General features: G+C 38.0%; 1 protein-coding gene across 1 annotated transcript; it reads right to left on the bottom strand.

Annotated features, from left to right (window-relative positions):
* Positions 1-11,477: 11,477 nt before the first annotated feature.
* LOC127120794 (ethylene-responsive transcription factor CRF2) lies at positions 11,478-13,404 on the bottom strand. The gene has a single exon (XM_051051340.1). The coding sequence runs from the start codon at positions 12,659-12,661 to the stop codon at positions 11,702-11,704; it is 960 nt and encodes a 319-aa protein (XP_050907297.1). The 5' UTR covers positions 12,662-13,404; the 3' UTR covers positions 11,478-11,701.
* Positions 13,405-20,991: the final 7,587 nt, after the last annotated feature.

Here is a 20,991-nt window from a genome sequence, read left to right as displayed (position 1 = left end):
AGCAGTTATCTTTGGATCTGTCTCCTCTTATTACTTCCTGATTGCAACCATTCCACACCACACATCCTCCCTTAGTGCATTCCACCTTGCATCCTTGGTCACATAGCTGGCTTATACTGATGAGATTTACAGTCAGTCCTTTTACTAACAGTACATTACTCAGTTTTGGAGCTTCAGGACAATCCAGCTTACCAACACCCTTGACTTCTCCTTTAGTTCCATCACCAAATGTCACAGACTTGGTGGTAGTAGGTTGTAGATTCACCACTAGGTTGCTCATCCCAGTCATATGCCTTGAGCAGCCACTATCAAGGTACCAGTCTTGTCTGGTAGGTGCCCTTGAAGATGTGTGAGCGAGGTTAGCAACACATTGTTGTTTCTCAGGGGAGGGATTAAGCTTAGAAGCCTGCTGCTTAGGTTTGACCTGAGGTGTCTGATTAGCCGCCCATTTTTGTTTCTTAATGGGGACATTATGCTTAGACGCCTTCTTCTTAGGTCTGCCTTGAGAGGTCTGGTTTGGATAACCATGCAACCTATATCAGAAGGGTTTTATGTGACCGAATCTACCACAGTAATGACATCTCCATCTCTGAAATTTCTTCTTCTGATGTTTGCTCATTCTGGTTCTCTGATGTTGAGACATCGGATGTGACTTCTGCTTGAATTTCTGAACTCCAACCTTAGAGTTTTTGAGTTCAGATGAAGAGTTCTTAGCGAAGCCTAAATCAGGCATGGATCCTGATGTCTGTCCTCCCTTCAGAATCTCTTCCAAGGTGTCAGTTCCTTTATTCAACATCCTGATGGATTTGGTCATGTGGTCTAGCTTAGACGTCAGCAAAGAAATCTCACAATTTAGACCCTCTATGACTTTCAGCTGCTTCTGTTTCTCAGCTTCCAGCTCTTTGATGAGTTTCTTCTGCTTTTCTCCTTGAATACATACTTCTGCACTTTTAACACATAGTTCTTTATATGAGGCAGCCAGTTCATCCAAGGTAAGCTCATCTCCGCTTGAGTTATCCTCTGAGGCACAGACACTTGTCAGAGCTGTGACATGTTTAGCAGATTCTCCTTCTGATTCACTCTCAGTGTCTTCTTCTGACCAGGTGGCAGTTAGCCCTTTCCTTTGCATCTTGAGGAAGGTAGGGCATTCAACTTTAATGTGACCATATCCTTCACATCCATGGCACTGGATTCCCTTGCCTTGGTTGAACTTTTCTTTAGAAGTTGATCTTTTCCTTATGTCAGACGGGATGTTCTTGACATTAGGTCTACCCTGTTGATCAACCTTCTTTATGAACTTGTTGAACTGTCTTCCAAGCATGGCTATGGCTTCTGAGATGCTTTCATTTCCTCCACTGTTTCCTTCTTCTGACTTCTCTTCAGTATTAGATACAAATGTTATGCTTTTGTTCTTCCTGTCAGCATCCTCACATAAGCCCATTTCAAAGGTTTGGAGAGAACCAATGAGCTCATCTACCTTCATCTTGCAGATATCTTGAGCCTCTTCTATGGCTGTGACCTTCATAGCAAATCTCTTAGGAAAGGACCTGAGAATCTTTCTTACAAGTTTCTCTTCAGCCATTTTCTCACCTAATCCACCAGAGGTGTTTGTAATTTCAAGAATATTCATGTGAAAGTCATGAATAGTCTCATCCTCTTTCATCCTCAGATTTTCAAACTTGGTGGTCAGCATCTGAAGTTTGGACATCTTCACCTTGGAAGTACCTTCATGAGTTATCTTGAGGGTATCCCAAACTTCCTTAGCTAGCTCACAGTGGTGTACCAGCCTGAAGATGTTCTTACTGATTCCATTGAACAATGCATTCAAGGCCTTAGAATTTCCAAGGGCTAATGCCTCTTGCTCCTTGTCCCATTCTTCTTCAGGAATTTGCACACTGACTCCATCTTCACCTGTCTTCGTTGGATGTTCCCATCCTTTGTTGACAGCTCTCCAGACTTTGCTATCTAGAGACCTTAAGAAGGCTATCATACGAGGCTTCCAGTCATCATAGTTAGAGCCATCCAACATGGGTGGTCTATTTGAGTTTCCTATATCCTTGTCCATGGTACTAGAAAGTAACTTCCCTAGATCTCACCCAGAAATTAACAGGCAGGGTGCCTGCTCTGATACCAATTGAAATTCTAGTTATCAGACTTTCGATGTCACACGGCTTGTTATGACATCCAATTCTGCACAGACAAGAATTATGCAGATCTTAAAAGTAAGTGCAATAAATAACACAAGTAATTGTTTACCCAGTTCAGTCCAACATGACCTACGTCTGGGGGCTACCAAGCCAGGGAGGAAATCCACTATCAGTAGTATTAATTCAAAGCTAAACTCACCCGTTTACAACTCTTCACTTAATCCCTACCCAATGCAATTTCAATCTTACACTAAGATCAGAGTTCCTACTCACTCCCCCTCAATCACCTCAGTGATTACTACCTTTAATCAATATTAAAGACAATTTTGAAGTCACACTTCAAACAATTCTTGATTGTGCTTAACAGCTTTAATCAAGATACACAACACTCACGCTTACAAGCTTAGAGTGACACAACACTTACAACTCAATGAACACCCTACACCAAAGTAATCATCTACAAGATAACAGCTTGGTTTACAAGATATGTCTAATACAAGACTCACAAAAATACAGCAGTGAAGTATGATGGACACACTAAATCTTCACGCCTCAAAATCCCCAGTTCTGAATGAAGGAACGACTTCCTTTTATATTGCAGTACTTGGGCTTTGCACTTGTATTCTCCTAAATTTAAGGTCACGCGAGTTCCCTTAAATTCCACATCTAGGTTACTAACAAATAAGCTATTTGTTAGGTTCATTAATTGTAGCTTGGTTGTTGATTTCCTGGATTTTCTCTCAGCTGTTTAATCCCTGAAGAATAGCCTGAGAAAAAGCTGAAACAGAAAAACTAAACAACCTACAATTTAGCATATGCTGTCAGGAATGAATGTCACAACATTCAGCTTGACATCAAGGACCATATGCTAAGTCTGTTTTTCCTGAAAACAGACTGTACAAGTTTGTTGAACTGTACAGGACCAAACTGTCCATTCTACAGTAGCAGCTTACATTAATACATGTCAAAGTATCCAATTTGACATTTACACATTTAGCCTTAAGTCAGTTTTGTTAACCTTTTGAAGAACAGACTGAGAAACATACTGAAGTGTAGCAGAACACCACTCTGTCTATTGTTCAGTATATGCTGTCCATGATGAATGTCATAACATCCAGTTTGACATTCAGATAGTAGGCCTTATGCCAGGTCTGGTACTTCCTTGATAACCAGACTGGAAATGAATAATGAGCTCTAACAGAACACCAACTGTTCTATTCCTCAATATCTGCTGACAGGGATGAATGTCACCACATCCAATTTGACATTCAATAAATCCTGTATTAGCTAATCCTGCAGTAAGCTACTCAAGTATGTCATGACATTAGTCAAGACATCAGAGTACAGTTAGATATTCTAACCTACAATGCAGTTACACAAACACCTTCACAACATGTCATGACATCAGTCAAGACATTAGAATCCAGCTAGTGTTTTACCATACAATGCAGCCAATTAAACACCTACGGGTTCTAATCTCAACAACAAAATGATGAAGGAGTTGTGCCAGAACTTCAACATTCAGCATCACAATTCTTCCCCTTACCGCCCTAAGATGAACGGTGTTGTTGAAGCGGCAAATAAGAACATAAAGAAGATTGTGCCGAAGATGGTCGTTACGTACAAAGATTGGCATGAGATGCTACCCTTCGCCTTGCATGGGTACCGTACTTCAGTACGTACATCGACCGGGGCAACCCCTTACTCCCTTGTGTATGGTATGGAAGCAGTCCTACCTGTTGAAGTGGAGATTCCTTCTCTAAGAGTCCTGTTGGATGTCAAGTTAGACGAAGCTGAATGGATTCGGACAAGGTTCAATGAGTTGAGTCTTATCGAAGAGAAGCGAATGGCAGCCATTTGTCATGGGCAGTTGTATCAAAGCCGGATGAAGAGAGCCTTTGATCAGAAAGTGCGTCCTCGATGCTTCTAGGTCGGAGATTTGGTGTTGAAAAGGATCCTTCCTCCTCAGACAGATCACAGGGGCAAGTGGACTCCTAACTATGATGGACCGTATATTGTCACCAAGGTTTTTGATGGTGGGGCCTTAATGCTTGCAATGATGGATGGTGAAAACTTCACTTCCCCGGTGAACTCAGACGCAGTTAAAAAATACTTCGCATGAAATAGACCCGCCGGACAATAAAAAGAGTAGTCCAGGCAAAAATGGCCATCCCGGCGAACCAAGAAAATGAAAAAGGTTCGGGCAAAAATTAGTGATTAAAAGTGAAAAGATTGTACACCCGGTAAGTTGAAAACCTGAAAAGGCAACTTAGGCAAAAATGGGTATCCCGGTGGATTGAAAACCCGAAAAGGGCGATCCAGGCAAAAGTTAGGCATTAAACGAATGACTGCGATCTGAGTAGTTCTGAATCTCATCTCGTGTCAATGACTGGAAACTTTTGAAGGATAGGAAACAATCCAATCACTCTTTTCAGAAAGCTGATCATCTGGAGGATCTTGAAGACGAGCAAGTCATAGCAGAATTGGAACCCAATAGAAATCCATTTCACATTGCCATTAGATTAATGTCTGTTTTTATCTGTTGTGCGATTACCTCTTTCCAGGGATTGCTTCCTGATGTAAATGCCTATTCAGAGACCGTTCAATCAATAAAATCATGTTATTCAGTATATCTCTGTTTTCATTTTCATTTTTCTGTTTTGTTTGTAAAAATGACGTCCGAATTTTTTGATAAACATTGCATCATGACACATAAGAGCTTTACAGGTACATGCTTAATAAACATTTAAAATTGTTGTAAATTTTAAGTGTTTTGGATCGTCTATTCAGAACAGGTACCCTCGGGGCATTTCCTTAAAATCCCCTGCAGATGATCGTGAATGTTTTCCGGCAACAGACAAATTTGGTATCTTATCCCTGTAGAGTTGATCAGAGCGTTGGATTCTTCAATCCCCAACAGGTTCTCACCACTGTACCTCCCCCAAGCGGTGGTTTCAGATTATACACTCCTCAGTAGAGTTGACAATGTCAGACTATATACCCCCGGCGGAGTTGACAGTGCCAGACTGTATCTTCCCAGCAGATCGATAATCCCAATGCCAGATCCATGGTTTCTTTCCTTGAAGCAGAACCTCGGTACCGTATCGGTGTTTGCTTCCCCTGCTAAGTCGTCTCTCTCGCAGATCATGGTTGCCAGAATCACTATCGCTTTCCCCAACAACAGGTTTTCAGTGTCGTTCTCTCCCCAGTCAGAGTCTCGGTATTTCGTCGTTGCTAGAACACCGTGTGGCGAGTCATTTCCCCACAGAGTTCTTTGCGTTGTGCATCTCCAGCAGCCTTGCCAGGGTCCAGAAGATCGTGATCATTTCCCCAGCAGATCCCCTTGCTTGAGCTTGGCATTCTACCCAGCATTTCGCATCCCTGCATGTAGAATCATGTTGCATTGTGTCCTCCCAAATCGCGTAGCATTTCCATTTTCATAGAGCATTACGCCATTGAAAAATTCAAACATACGCATGTAAGCATAAAACATTCTCGGTATCCCAAGTGATAAGCCAGAAGTTGTTTCCAGTACTCAGACTGAAGATTGTTCATGACTTACCTTTGTTATCCCCAGCAAGTGTCATTGGCCCATGTGCCGCCTCTATTATTGTTCCCTATTTCTGCCGATGCTGACAGGCATGAAGTTTCCGGTATTCAGACCGAAGTGGAGTTCAGGCCAATTTTCCGATGTTCAGATCGAAGAAGTTTCCGACGTTCAGGTCGATGCAACTTGTGGCATTCAAGCCAATTTTCCGATATTCAGATCGAAGTGGCATTCAGGCCAGTTTTCCGATGTTCAGATCGAAGAAGTTCCCGACATTCAGGTCGACGCAACTTGTGGCATTCAGGCCAGCCTCTCGGTGTTCAGACCGATATTAATAATCTCATATCTCCTGATGTTCAGATCGAAGTCATTTCCAGTATTCAGACTGACGAGCGGCATTCAAACCATGGTTATTTCTGTGTTACCATTTATGTTGGTATCCAGGTTAACATTCTTTTTCGGTATTCAGACTGACTCTCACCGTACCAGACGGATTCTTCTTTCAAGACCACCTCTTTGCCGATTCTGACAGGCATTGTTACTTCACTTCACTTCAGTGCAAATTTTTGGGCTTTTATTGTATTCAATCCCTTGATACCTCGAAAGCACGAAAGCCGCTGCTATCTTCTTTCCAGGTCTCCAGTTGATTGAATAGGGGCAGTTGTAATACCCCAAAATTTACCCTTCATTAAAAAAACGAAAAACGAAAAAAAAACAAAAAAAAAAAAAAAAAAAACGGAAAACGAAAATAAATAAATAAAAGAAAAAATCTTGGACTTGGACCTCTCTCATTTGAACCCACAGGTCCACAAAAATCAGGTTATACATTCAGAGTTTCAGTGAAACAAAAGGCAATTTTATTCCTATTACCCTGGCTGGAAAAAGATAGTGAGAGAAAAGCTAACAAAGTTCAGAGCAGCCTCCAAACCCTGAAGGGAACTCAACTGCACAGAATCACCTCTGCCTCACATAAACCCTAAAGATTGTTTTGTAAACCTCACGGGTGCAACTCAATTTCAATCAAGCTCTCCAATCAGGTTTGCCCTTATTCCCATTACCTTTGAGCTTTGAATTTGAATACTCTGAATGTTTGAGGTATTATGGGTGAATTTGATACCCTTTTGATGCATGTCTTTTTTGTGAATTTTAATGGCATGATTCATGTGGTTACATTTTGATTTGGGGGCAACCCTTGATTACCCAATTTTTTTTGTCTCTAACCTATTTGTTGAGTTTTTGTGAGGGCTCACATGACTTTTGCAGGGATAACTTGCGTGGTTTTCCACTTTATTTGTGGGATACCCCCTAGAGGTTCATTCCGGTTACCTGTACTGACTCACTTTCTTTGATGGTGTTTAGCTTGGAAGGATCCCTGAGTTTCTCATTCCTCTAATTGCTGTTACTTCGGATCTTTATCCGCGTGGTACTTTTACATTTTCCCGCATTTTACTGCTTTCCTAGCTGGAAGACCTCGATAGGAGGCAATGTTTTTGTGTTTACTTTATGCAGGTTCCTTCGTCAAGGACTGCCTTTTTGCATGAGTTTCCCAAACCCTAACCCTTCATTGATTTTTCTTCTCCTAAACACATGTTTACTCCTTCTACTACAGGTGAGTAAGTCTCCAAAGGTCGAGCCTCCGGTAGATTGTGTAGTAACGTCGTTCGTCCAAAACCCAATCCATAACCCCGTAGTTAGTCGAACTACGGCTTGCTCTGATTCTCATTCCAGATGAGATACGTAGGCATAAGACGCGATGTCTTAGCGAGCACACATCCCCCAAACCCATAGGTCAGCCGAGCTACGAAGACTCTGATTCTCATATTCAGATGAGATACGTATGCAGTGGATGCGACATCCGCGCGAGTCATTTTCATTTAACCCTTTTTTTTTAGTAAACAGCACAAGATAAACTCACACCCTTTAGACAAGAACTACAAAAGTGGATCCCGTAGAGTACTACGGATGCGTAGGGGTGCTAATACCTTCCCTTCGCATAACCGACTCCCGAACCCAAGATTTGGTTGCGATACCTTGTCTTTTCCTTTCCTCTTTTCAGATTTACTTCGAGCGTTTCCTTTCCCTCCTTTGGGATAAATAACGCACCGTGGCAACTCTTCTGTCATTTTCTTTCGCCGGTTGTTTTTTCGCACACTGTATTTTTCAGATTGCGACAACTATAATACACAAGATTACAGTTTTGCTCAAGCACAGAAGCAAGACACTCACAATGCTCAAACACTAAACTAAGAGACTTATATGTTCAAACACACAAGCAAGAGACTTCCAATGGTTAAACACTAAAGTAAGAGACTTTTACGCTCAAGCACACAAACAAGAGACTTCCAATGCTCAAGCACACAAGTAAGATATTTCAATGCTCAAGCACGCAAGCAATAGACTTCAAATGCTCAAACACTTAGTAAGAGATTTCTAATAATCTAATTGAGATATAAGTGATTATTGAGGCAATAAATTTGATATACAATCATAAGTGTAGAAAGAATACAATGCAAATAGACTCTTTTAAAACTTAGGGATTTCTAAGACATACGAGGATAAGAAATCCTAAGTTTAACTTATGCTCTTTTTACATAGTAACTTCTCTTTTGGTGTCAATTAGTCTATTTTTCTTCAAGTCTTCGGTTCCTTAAATAGAGAAGTAAAAGAGTCGTTGAAGATCCTGCACAATAAAGTCTTTGAGAAGCTTGAATAGAGACATTGAGATGTTTCTCCAAATGGTTATTGATGTTGAAAGCTTGTTTGAAATTACTTTACTGCAAGAGAAATTATCAATTGCATCTCAACAGACTCTATGAAGAATATAGAGGTTGATAATGACCCATTAGAGTCACCTTGGTCCTTGCGCTTTGACTAGCTCAGGGTCTGATCATCAGAAGCATCCTTCTCCAAAGTCCAGTCTTCAGAGGCTGACTTTTTCACACTCTGGCCTTTAGACGTTAACCTCTTCAGAAGTTGACTTCTTCAGAGTCTGGTCTTCAACTTCTGATCCATTAGATTATAGTCTTTTAGCTTTTCTTAACATGTTTAGAGTCAGAACCAATACTTGGATTGTTCAGGAATTTTTAGTCTATGGTCATGCACATTTGAACAAACATTAGTATACCCAATTGTTCATTAAATATTTTGTTATCATCAAAATCTAAGGGATATGAGACAAACTAATTTTGTTCCAACATAATATTAGGCTCTTAGACATTTATCCTATTACGCAAGATGGTAAAATTCCATCTAGGTCACTCATGTCCCTTAACATGCTTTATGGAGTACCCATCAACTACTATATGGGCATCCAGTTATGAACAACGTTTGATCGGAAATAAAGTACTCGACTCCATATCTAGGGATCATAGTAATTTCAGGTCGAAGGGTGGTATACACCACTATCACTATGAGAATAACTTATGACACTTTGCATAACATTCTATGTAGGATTCTCATAGAGAGTCAATATGGTATAAATATTACTCATGGTATCCATATCTATGTTAAGACTCAATAACTCTTTATCCATGATCCATGAGATGTGATCGTCAATCTATCCATATAATAGCCTCAGCGCTTTAATGTTATCTCACTTCATAATAAAGCTTGACTACAAATACTTTAAGAATAATGTCCTTATGTTTAATGGGATCTCATGATTATAAGTCGCACTTAATATTTCATTAAATGGGCTAGATATTCTAGGGACTTTATTATTTTAGAAAAACAAACATAATAAAGAAAGACCTCTTAATTATTAATAAATAATTCGATACAAGTACTAAGTTCTAATAAAACTATTGGCCTCTAGGACTTACACCAATAATCTCACACTTGCACTAGAGCCAATCAGGCGTACCTCTAATACCCATAGATCTAGTATGGCCATCAAATGATGTGTTTCGTAGGGCTCAACTGACCCATCGTACTTAGTTTCAATTTAGTATACCAAACGAGGTCCAATAACACGTTTTTTAGGAGGAAAACTTACTAACTCACAAGTATTTATCTTGTGCATAACATAGAGCTTCTGTCATAACCTGCTGCCAAAGAGGTTCAAGTATAACCTCTTTATAGGAAGATGGCTCATACAAACTTTGAATTGAAGTTGAAAAATAAGAAAAAGAAACAGAGCAAGTGGAATAGACAAAATCAGACAACTGAGTAAATTTACGATCACGGGACAGATAACAATGAATGGAGAAGGAGGATCAACAATCGTGGGAGGTTGTTAGGTAGCTTTGGAGACAAAAGGGATGTTAATATCAGAATTAGTAGTAGTATCAGACATGCAATTCTCAAAATTATAATCACTAGAGACAAACCTGATGTGATAGACGATGAGATTTTATTAATAGCATGAACAAAAATAAGAATTGTTTCACCTTGAAATTCACTAGGAACTAAAGTAGACAATAAAAAGGAACGAGTAGTCTCAACAATGTGATAGTGTTTTCTTTAGCAACTCCGTATTATTGAGGAATATAAATTTTAGTTAATAGAGAAAGACTAAACTACCCTTATTAATATATAATATTATATAATAATATAATAATAATATTATCTAATATATATTATTGGTTTCTATTTAGAAATTTTCACCAAATTTCCACAATTATCCAATGTATATATCAAACTACCTCGTATTTTTATTTTTTTAATTATACTTTATTTATATATGCGATTTTAACAAAATCCTTATTATTTCAAAATCGCGCCTTTAGAAAATTTGCACAAAATTATGTAAGAATCAATTTCCACAAAAAAAAATGTAATTAAAAAAATTAAAAATATTGATTTTCCAATTCAATTGGCCAGTGCAATTAACATTTCAAATTATCCTCTATTACATTTGGTGCGTCTTTGATAAATAAAAAATTGAAAAGTGACACTTTTATATATAATTTAAAAAACATGATAATTTAATATATTATTTGAGAAAAAAAGGTTGGTATATTGGTGCAAAATTCTTCTATTTATACAAGTTAGCGTTAGGAGAAGTTAGTTACATCTTATAACTTGTCTAACTAACTATTTAACGACATAACTAACTTTGTTAACAAGCTTTCTAAACGTAGCATAACTATTTTGGTTATGGTTAACTCTAATACAACAATATTATACCTTTTCTTTGATAAACTTCAATTTAGATTTAATAAGCCACACCATTATTATAGATCAGAAAAAGCTATCGGTTTCCATGATGACTTACCATAAAATTTACTTATAATCTATGAAAATCAATTGTGTCAACCATAATTAACCGTTTGTGCTAACCATAATTGACAACGATATATTATTAATATCTTCGATATCTACAAATCCTACATAATATAAACTCCACTTTTTGGAGGCAACTAGTATTCATTCTCTTATGCAGTCTATCACGTGAGTGGGGTGGGGCTGTTACCATATGTTATGACTTTGTTCCTACTTCCTACCAATTTCATTTGGTGGGTCTCTTGTTTGAAGGACGTACTCCACCATAATGTCCTATTTATATAATACTGATATTTTATATCTTACCATCAAACTATACCCGCCACTTGCTTCCCATTTTGGTGACAAATATTGGATTTTAGATGAAAAACATTAATAGGAAAGTAAAACTATCTAAGCTTTAAAATGTTAAATAATGGCAGAATTTTTTTACCCAAATAAAGTTATGCCAGATCTTATCGATAAAACTAAGTGGAAATAAGAATAAATAAAACATATTTAACAAGAATTACAACTATAATTATAATAATTAAACATTAAAGAAATTTGTTAACAATAACTCAAAGCTTCAAAGGACTCAACATTCATTACTTGTACTAATGTACTCTATTACAGCGCAAATATGAAAAACAACAAACCAAGAGAATTAATAGAGAAAAGAAATTAATTAGTTAAACTTAATACAATAGTCATTTCTCGCTGATACAAAATTTGCAGACTAAGAAGCCAACAAAACAACGAGAATCCTACTAATTATAGTTAATTATATAACTAATCCATATAATTAAAGAGCAACAAGAGCATCTGAAGCAAATAAATCATCGATATCTTGGAAAAAATCTTCATCCTTATGCGTATGCAAGCTTTCAAAACCGAAATCGAAATCGAAATTGAAATACTCCGAACAATCAACATCACCGTAGAACATGTTCTCCGGTAAGCTGTTGAAGCTGTTAAACTCGTCGTTCGCCGGTGAAGACCCTTGGAAATCAAATAGTATATCACTTGGAATTGAAAAGAGTGATTCAGATTCTTTATCGGTTGTAACGGATTCAGCTACTTCTTCGGAAGATGAACAACACTGTAGAACGGAAGTAGGAGAAAACAAACTCTTACTGCTCTGAGTTGGAGATTGAAATTGAGATTCGTTACCGGAGATGTAACCGTCGCTCACCGGTATCGGTAACTGTAACTGAGGAGGAATTTCAATTTCGGGGGATACTTGTTGACACGTGGCAGGTGGAGTTATAAAATTAGTTAGCGCGTCGGGACCACGCAGCTTAATAGCCGCGTTGTCGTACACAATAGCAGCTTCTTCAGCAGTTTGAAACGTGCCAAGCCACACGCGCACGCCACGCGACGGGTCTCTTATCTCTGCCGCCCATTTTCCCCATGGCCTCTGCCTAACTCCTCTGTATTTCTGCCCGGAGGTGACTCGCCGAGTTGCCGGAGCTCTTGTTTTTCCACCGCTGCTAGTTCTGTTCCTCTTCCTCGGAACAACGCCTCCGCCGCCGCTGCCGCGGCCACGGCCGTTATTCTCGCTCAGGCATGGCTCTATGATAATCTCGTTAACAAACTTTTTAGTTCGGTTATGTTTTGAAGCTTCTTCTTCGTCGCTGGAGGAGTCTGTAGCGTCTTTGTCTGTGTATGTTATTCTGACTATTTTAGGAAATGGATGGTCCGGAGTGTTTTCTTTGGTGAGGTTGATGCGGTGAGTGTGTTTCTTTGTTGGTGACAGAGTCATGTTGAAGAATGAGGACGAAGGTATGTTAAGGTTTTGATTTAGTGTATCAGTTTTTTGGGGTTATTAGCATTTGAAGTGATGAAAAGTGGAGAGGGAAAAATTCGTTTGGTGGAAGGAATTAAGAAGAGAATAAAGAGAAAGTGGAAAGTAAAGGGAGAGAGATAGACACGTCTTAATAAGTACTAGAAATAGAGAGACAAAACAAAAAATAAAAAACAAAAACTAGTAGATGAATTTGAAAGGAAGAACAAATTTGAAGGAAAGTGTGAGGTAAAAAAAGGAAAGAAAAGAAAACAAAGAGAAGAGAGAAAAAAATGCAGTGGAAGGAATGAGGGAGCGCACAAGTTGAGTGACAGAATGTACGGAAAAGTGAGAGGTGTGTGTTTGTGAATTGTGGGGGCAGAAAAAAAGGTTGAAAATCTCAAGGAAAGTTCATAGGGAAGAAAATTTGAAAATAAACAGTAAGAAAACAGTGTTAGTGTTTTTATCCGAAAATGAAAAAAACCATGAACTTGTGATATTATGCAATGGTGTGGTGTAGGGGCTCTGGGTCGCTGTATTCGTACAAGTTTTGGTTTGAATGGCTGAGAAATGGTAAGATAACGGCAATATTACGGATGGTTTCAGGAAAATCAGAGTGTGTTTTTGATGTACTAACTGGTTAAAAATGAAAGGGGGGTGAAAATGGAATAAGCGCTGAAAAGGAAAATTGAAGAAAGGTGAGAAATATCCAAGTGAGTCTGGCTGGAATGAGATGAACAAGTACGGTTGTATTTTTATACATGGAAGAGACATATTCTGACCATTCAATGAATACGGTTAATAAATTATTTTTTGTTAAATAAATTACTATCAGAGATTCGAGAAAGGATTTTCTTTTTATGGAGGTATATTCATGCACTAAATTTAATTTAATGGTTTTGAATGGGTATTGAAAATAAAATTAATTCTCCTACTATAAAGATAAGGTTTGAAATGACTATAAACTCATTTTGTAATGATGAGTTTATTATGTGCATTAACTACTTATATGTTAATGTGCATCCGTATGTCTTATATGTTGATATATTTTAATATGCTCTAAATGTTTAAATATTTAAGGTTGATGATCCATCTTTAATAGTGTATTAGAGTTCTTAAAAAATGGTTATGTGCATCGATAGTTTTATACTTGTTACTTCATGTTCAAATGTTGATATGTCATTTATATATCAATATGCTCTAAATATTAAAAGTCATCAAGGTTGATTATGTTTATACATGGGAAGTGTCTATATTCTCCTATTATAGAATTAACATATGAATATTTGTGATGTTCTATTAGTTATACTCACCTTTTATGGTATTTGATTACTCGCCCTTCAATATTTTTGTGTTTTTATAAATTATGAAGAAGAAAATCATCTCTCTATATGTTTTATGAATATTTGAGGTTAATAATAATTGTTTGAAAAAGCTTCGTTATGTTAGTTCTCAAATACTTTTAATTTGAGAATTTTGTATAAGTGATTTGTGAAAGTGTAAAATGGGGCATCTTGAATCCTTTATTATAAAAGTAACATTAACTAAGTGTCTATATTTTTTTTTTCAATAGTGGAATTCTGTTGAGGAGTTTCTATGCAGCTTTTCTGATGTAAAATTCTTAAGGATGCATTAAGATGATATAATGAACTCACTACCATTGTCACTCCTAATGTTTTTTTTCTGAATAGAAAATTGATTGTGACAGTATGCAATAAAAATTTGAATATGAGTTCTAGTCTCAAATTTACTATGCACTAAAAAAGACCAGGTATAATGAGTAAAATCATCTACAATAGTAAGAAAGTACTGAAAACCATCTAAAGAATTCACTTCAATAGGTCCCCATATATCCATGTGAACTAATTCAAAACATTCAGAAGTAATAGAATTGTTAATAGGAAAAGGTAATCTACATTGTTTACCAAGATGACAAACATGACACGTAGAGTGTTTATGATATTTGATACATGGGGAAGATTGAGACATATGTTGAAAAACCTCATTAGAGGGATGATCCAACCTATGGTGCCAAATGTCTATATTACCAGTAAGAGTATAATGTGTCAAATTATCAGAGGTACAAGAATTGATGTGGCTAAAGTGTGTGTTGATGCAAAGAGAATTGTGGAAAGGATCTTTGTGGAGAATGTAGATATTCTTATGTTGAACCACTTGCTCAATAGTCCTCTTTCTAGACACTGTTGGTGTAAGCCCTAGAGGCCAATACTTTTGGTACTTGTATCGAATTATTTAATAATAAAAGGTTTTTTCTTTATTACGTTTGTTTAATAAAGTCCCTGGAATAGCTAGTCCGTTTAATGTAACAAGTGTGACTTGATCATGAGATCACATTAAACATAAGGACATTATTCTTAAAGTATCCGTAGTCGAGCTTTATTGTGAAGTGGGATAACATTAAAGCATTAAGACTATTATGTATATAGACTGATGATCACATCTCATGGATCATGGATAAGGAGTTATCAAGTCTTAAACATAGGTATGAATATTAAGAGTAATATTTACACTAGATTGACCCGCTATGAGAATACTATATAAAATGTTATGCAAAGGGTCATAAGTTATTCTCATGGTGATAATGGTGTATACCACCCTTCGACCTGAAACCACTATGGACCCTAGATGTAGAGTCGAGTGCTTTATTGCTGATCAAACATTGTCCGTAACTGGATAACCATAAAGACAGTTGATGGGTACTCCACAAAGCATGCTGAGGGACATGAGTGACCTAGATGGAATTTGCCCATCCTGCATAACAGGATAAATGTCTATGGGCCCAATATTGAACTGGACAAGGATGACACGGTCTATGCCTTGTGTTCAATATAGACATAAGGGCAAAAGGGTAATTCTACACATAAGTATTATCACAAAAGGTTTTGTCAGATCACATGACATTTTCGTGTCTTGGGTAGCAGTGATGTGTTGCTAGATACCGCTCACTGTTTATTATGTTAAATACGTGATTTAATATAATTGTCAATGCCGCGAAAACCTACAGGGTCACACACAAAGGACGGATTGATGAGAGATAGAGTAACTAAGGAACACCGTAAGGTACGATGCACTTAAGTGAATTGTAGAACATCGTAAGGTACGATATACTTAAGTAGAATACGAAATATGGTAAGGTACCATGGACTTAAGTGATTTTGGGCATATTATAAGATATGGGCCACATACACTTAAGTGGATTTTTTAGCTTGAAGCCCACACAAGTGGTTCTATAAATAGAACCCTTGTGCAGAAGCATTCATTGCGGTTGCATTTTCGTTTTCTCTTTCTCTCTCTCTCTCTCACTCAAAGCCTTCATTCATAACAGCTAGCACTGAGATTGAAGGAATCCCTTCGTGTGGACTGAATAGAGGCATTGTCGTCGTTCAACGTTCGTGATCGCTCCGTAGATCTGCATCAAAGGTTTCAATCGTCACAAGAGGTAAATATTCTATCACTGATCATGCCCATTCGTAAGGATCTCTAAATGAGAGATTTTTAATTTCCGATGTGTTTTGGATCGCACTTCTCCTTTAGTGGTATCAGAGGCACATACGATACCATGCATCGGATAGATGTTTATTTTCTGTATTAATATGATTAAAAGACAGAATGAATCAATTAATTAAACGAGTAATTAAATTTGGCATCATAAGTGTATGAGTTGGATGGTTGATGTTGACTATGCTTCGAAACCGACATTAGTATGGTGAAGCAGCGATACATCGATCGTCCATAGGTTACGCAATTGAGACCGATCAACTTATATATGATATAAGTAATCCTAATGCAAAGTACGGTATATATGATATACTGTTTCTGTTTCGTTCAGTCAAACACTAAATGGTTGTTTTCCTTTGAGCGATCAATGGTCATTTACTTCGGAATCCGACATTAGTATGGTGAAGCAATAACCTGTTAATCAATCATACTGAATCAACAATCGAGATGTGTTTGACGGTCTGAAATTGGTGCATTAGGGTTAGTGACGGCGCAAGTGTTGTGTCGTCAAGGAGTTGTGAATTGAGGGCTTGTTGGAACACATCTGTTGACTGTTTCAAAGCGCTGGTTTTTTGGCCGCGTGGCGATCGTCATGGACCTGTGACGATCGTAACAAGCTGGGCATGACGGTCGTCACATGCTTTGTGACGGTCGTCACATTCACAGATCCAAAATTCTAGGCCTTTCTGTTATTTTAGCCGCGTGACGTTCGTCATGGGCCTATGACAGTCGTAACATGCTTGTGACGGTCGTCACATTCACAGAGTCAGAATTTTCGGGGTTTCCGTTTTGTGACTGCGCAAGAGTTGTATTGATGAAAAACAACGTCGATTTTAATAGAATTGTTCATTAAAATTTTCGGACAGGGGCGCTGCCCCCTTGACCCCGTCCGCTGATCGGTCAGCGGAACCACTGTCCGCTGACCGGGCAGCGGACCCCCGGCTAACTCTGGGTAGTGTGATCGGTCGCCTAAATTTAATTTGGTTTTAATTAATTAAAGAATTAAAATTAATAATAATAATGTGTTTATTATTATTGTCTTGTGGTGATCAGTTATGACCTTAGTTTTCCTTTATTTTGTTTTGGGTTTTTAAATATGACCTGCGTGTCGTGCCTCTCCTTTTAATCTCTTAATGTAACTTCTTTTCTCATCTCAATCCCTCGTATGTAAAACGAGTTTCTTCTATAATGTAATGTCAAGAGAAAGAGAAGAATTCAATATCAAAGGAGGATAACCTTGAAGATCAAAGGAGGACAACCTTGAAGATCTTGCTTGGAGAAGCTTAGATCGTTATTAGGTTAGCTTATGTTCTCTCATTGGCTTGGGAGAACAATTGCGCTAGGGGCCATAACTGTTTCATTATGTATGTTGATGCATGTGTATGTATGTTGATGCATGTGAATATATGTTGATGCATGTGAACGACGATTTATATGATAAATAAGCCGGTGAGATCAGAACAATTGCAATTCCCTCAAATTAAATATTAAGTTTATGCTTTCCAAGTTTTAGCACTCATCAAGACTAGTATCGGATAATGTAGTTTTCGCCTACGCGAGGTGGATGTTCTATATTAGTAAGGTGCGACGGGATAATTGTAATATCCAACTGCTAAAACAATGGGTCAAACTTAACTAAACAAATTATAATAAGATAATATATGTTTAGAAGCAAGAGTTGGAAATGATCCATATGATGGATAGGAATAAAGGAGTTATTCACCCAACTGAAATTTTCGAGAGTTGTATTAGATACAATTTGAAGGAGTTCCTACCTAAATAACCTAGTTTTGTGTAATCCGCCTACGCGGACTTAGAACAAAGTGAACATGGTAGAGTTGAAAAAGCAACATGAGAACATGGAAGCATTCGATATGATCGAACACCTGAAGATGCTCTATCAAGAGCAAGCAAGGCATGAAAGGTTTGAAGTTTCAAAAGCCCTTTTTCAAGGCAAGTTAGCTGAGGGAGCCCCTGTAGGTCCCCATGTGATCAAGATGATTGGGTATGTGGAAAACCTTGAAAGGTTGGGTTTTCCCCTCGGAAAGGAACTTGCGACTGATTTGATCTTGCAATCGTTGCCAGATAGATTCAGTCAATTTGTCCTAAATTTCAATATGAATGATATGGACAAATCTCTTCCTGAACTGCTAGCCATGTTAAGAACAGTTGAGCAGAATCTAAAGACAAAAGGGAAGTCCATTCTGATGATCGGAAATGGAAAGAGACAGAACAAAAGACCCACCAAACAGGGTGATAAAGGGAAAGGCAAGGAAGTTGCCAAACCCAGACCCACTGTTGCTGCTTTGAAGCCTAGTGGAGGCATAGCAAAGGCAGGCACCTGCTTCCATTGCGGTAAGACCGGACACTGGAAGAGAAACTTCCCAAAGTACTTGGAAGATGAGAAAATCTCCATTCACAGGAAAAGGTGAAAGAGCTAATGATCTTTTGGCCCTCATACATACTGATGTATGTGGACCATTGAACATACCAGCCAGAGGAGGTTTTCAGTACTTCATCACATTTACTGATGATTTCAGTAGATATGGTTATGTGTATTTAATGAAACACAAATCGGAGTCCTTTGAAAAGTTCAAGGAATTCAAGAATGAAGTACAAAACCAACTAGGTAAGAATATTAAAACTCTTCGATCAGATCGAGGTGGTGAGTATTTAAGCCTAGAGTTTGATGACCATCTGAAAGAGTGTGGGATCCTATCCCAACTTACTCCTCCTGGAACACCCCGATGGAATGATGTATCTGAGAGAAGAAATCGAACTCTGTTAGACATGGTCCGATCCATGATGAGTCACGCCGATCTTCCAAACTCCTTTTGGGGACATGCACTATTGACAGCAGCTTACACACTTAACCGTGTTCCATCCAAAAAGGTTGAGAAGACACCATATGAGATATGGAGTGGTAAGAAACCACATATGTCTTACATGAAGATTTGGGGTTGCGAAGTTTATGTGAAACGACAAGTTTCAACTAAGCTTGAGCCCAAAATTGACAAATGCTTATTTGTAGGGTATCCTAAAGAAACAAGAGGGTATTACTTCTACAATCCTTTTGAGGGCAAAGTGTTTGTTGCTCGAACTGGATTTTTCCTAGAAAAGGATTTTATTTCCAAAGGAATCAGTGGGAGGAAAGTAGAGCTTGAAGAAATTCAAGAATCACAAAGCATTGATACACCTATGGAGGAATTAGAGCAGGAAACACAAGCAGTTGTGTAAGAGCAACCTGCTCAAGTAGAACAAGACCAGTGTAGGTCAGGCAGGATACGTCACCTACTTGAGAGATATGGATATCTCATAATTGATCAAGGTGATGTATTACTCATGGATCAAGAACGAAGATGAGCCTTGTGTCTACAAGAAGGTTAGTGGGAGCATGAACGTTTTCCTGGTATTATATGTGGATGACATATTAATCATTGGAAACGATGTCCCTACCCTGCAACAAGTAAAGTCTTAGTTGGGGAAATGTTTTTCTATGAAGGACCTAGGTGAAGCAGCCTATATATTAGGAATCAGAATCTATAGAGATAGATCACAAAAACTGCTTGGCCTAAGTCAAAGTACATACATAGACAAAGTGCTGAGACGCTTTAATATGCATGATTCCAATGGTTATGTGTTTTGCTTAAATGGTGGCGCTGTGAGCTGGAAAAGCTCAAAGCAAGATACAGTTGTTGATTCTACAACCAAGGCCGAGTATATTGTTGCCTCAAGTGCAGCAAAGGAAGTTGTTTGGATCAAAAAGTTCATTAGTGAACTTGGTATGGTTCCTAGCATTGTGGATCCCATTGGTCTCTATTATGATAATAATGGTGCTATCGCACAAGCTAGGGAACCTAGATCTCACCAACGATCCAAACACATACTTATGAGTTATCACCTCATTCGAGAGATAATAGATAGAGGAGATGTGAAAATATGCAGAGTACCTACACTTGACAATATTGTTGACCCACTGACAAAGCCTCTTACGCAGCAGAAGCATGATGGCCATACTAGATCTATGGGCATTAGGGATATGCCTGATTGGCTCTAGTGCTAGTGGGAGATTGTTGGTGTAAGCCCTAGAGGCCAATACTTTTGGTACTTGTATCGAATTATTTATTAATAATAAAAGGCTTTTTCTTTATTACGCGTTTGTTTAATAAAGTCCCTAGAATAGCTAGTCCGTTTAATGTATCAAGTGTGACTTGATCATGAGATCACATTAAACATAAGGACATTATTCTTAAAGTATCCGTAGTCGAGCTTTATTGTGAAGTGGGATAATATTAAAGCATTAAGACTATTATGTATATAGACTGATGATCACATCTCATGGATCATGGATAAGGAGTTATCAAGTCTTAAACATATGTATGAATATTAAGAGTAATATTTACACTGGATTGACCTGCTATGAGAATACTATATAGAATGTTATGCAAAGTGTCATAAGTTATTCTCATGGTGATAATGGTGTATACCACCCTTCGACCTGAAACCACTATGGACCCTAGATGTAGAGCCGAGTGCTTTATTGCTGATCAAACATTGTCCGTAACTGGATAACCATAAAGACAGTTAATGGGTACTCCACAAAGCATGCTGAGGGACATGAGTGACCTAGATGGAATTTGCCCATCCTGCATAACAAGATAAATGTATATGGGCCCAATATTGAACTGGACAAGGATGACACGGTCTATGCCTTGTGTTCAATATAGACATAAGGGCAAAAGGGTAATTCTACACATAAGTATTATCACAGAAGGTTTTGTCAGATCACA

Source organism: Lathyrus oleraceus, chromosome 2 (assembly GCF_024323335.1).
Source record: "Lathyrus oleraceus cultivar Zhongwan6 chromosome 2, CAAS_Psat_ZW6_1.0, whole genome shotgun sequence".
Lineage (NCBI taxonomy): Eukaryota > Viridiplantae > Streptophyta > Magnoliopsida > Fabales > Fabaceae > Lathyrus > Lathyrus oleraceus.
Note: the sequence above shows the minus strand (reverse complement) of the source record. Positions and strands in the feature narration are given on the sequence as shown.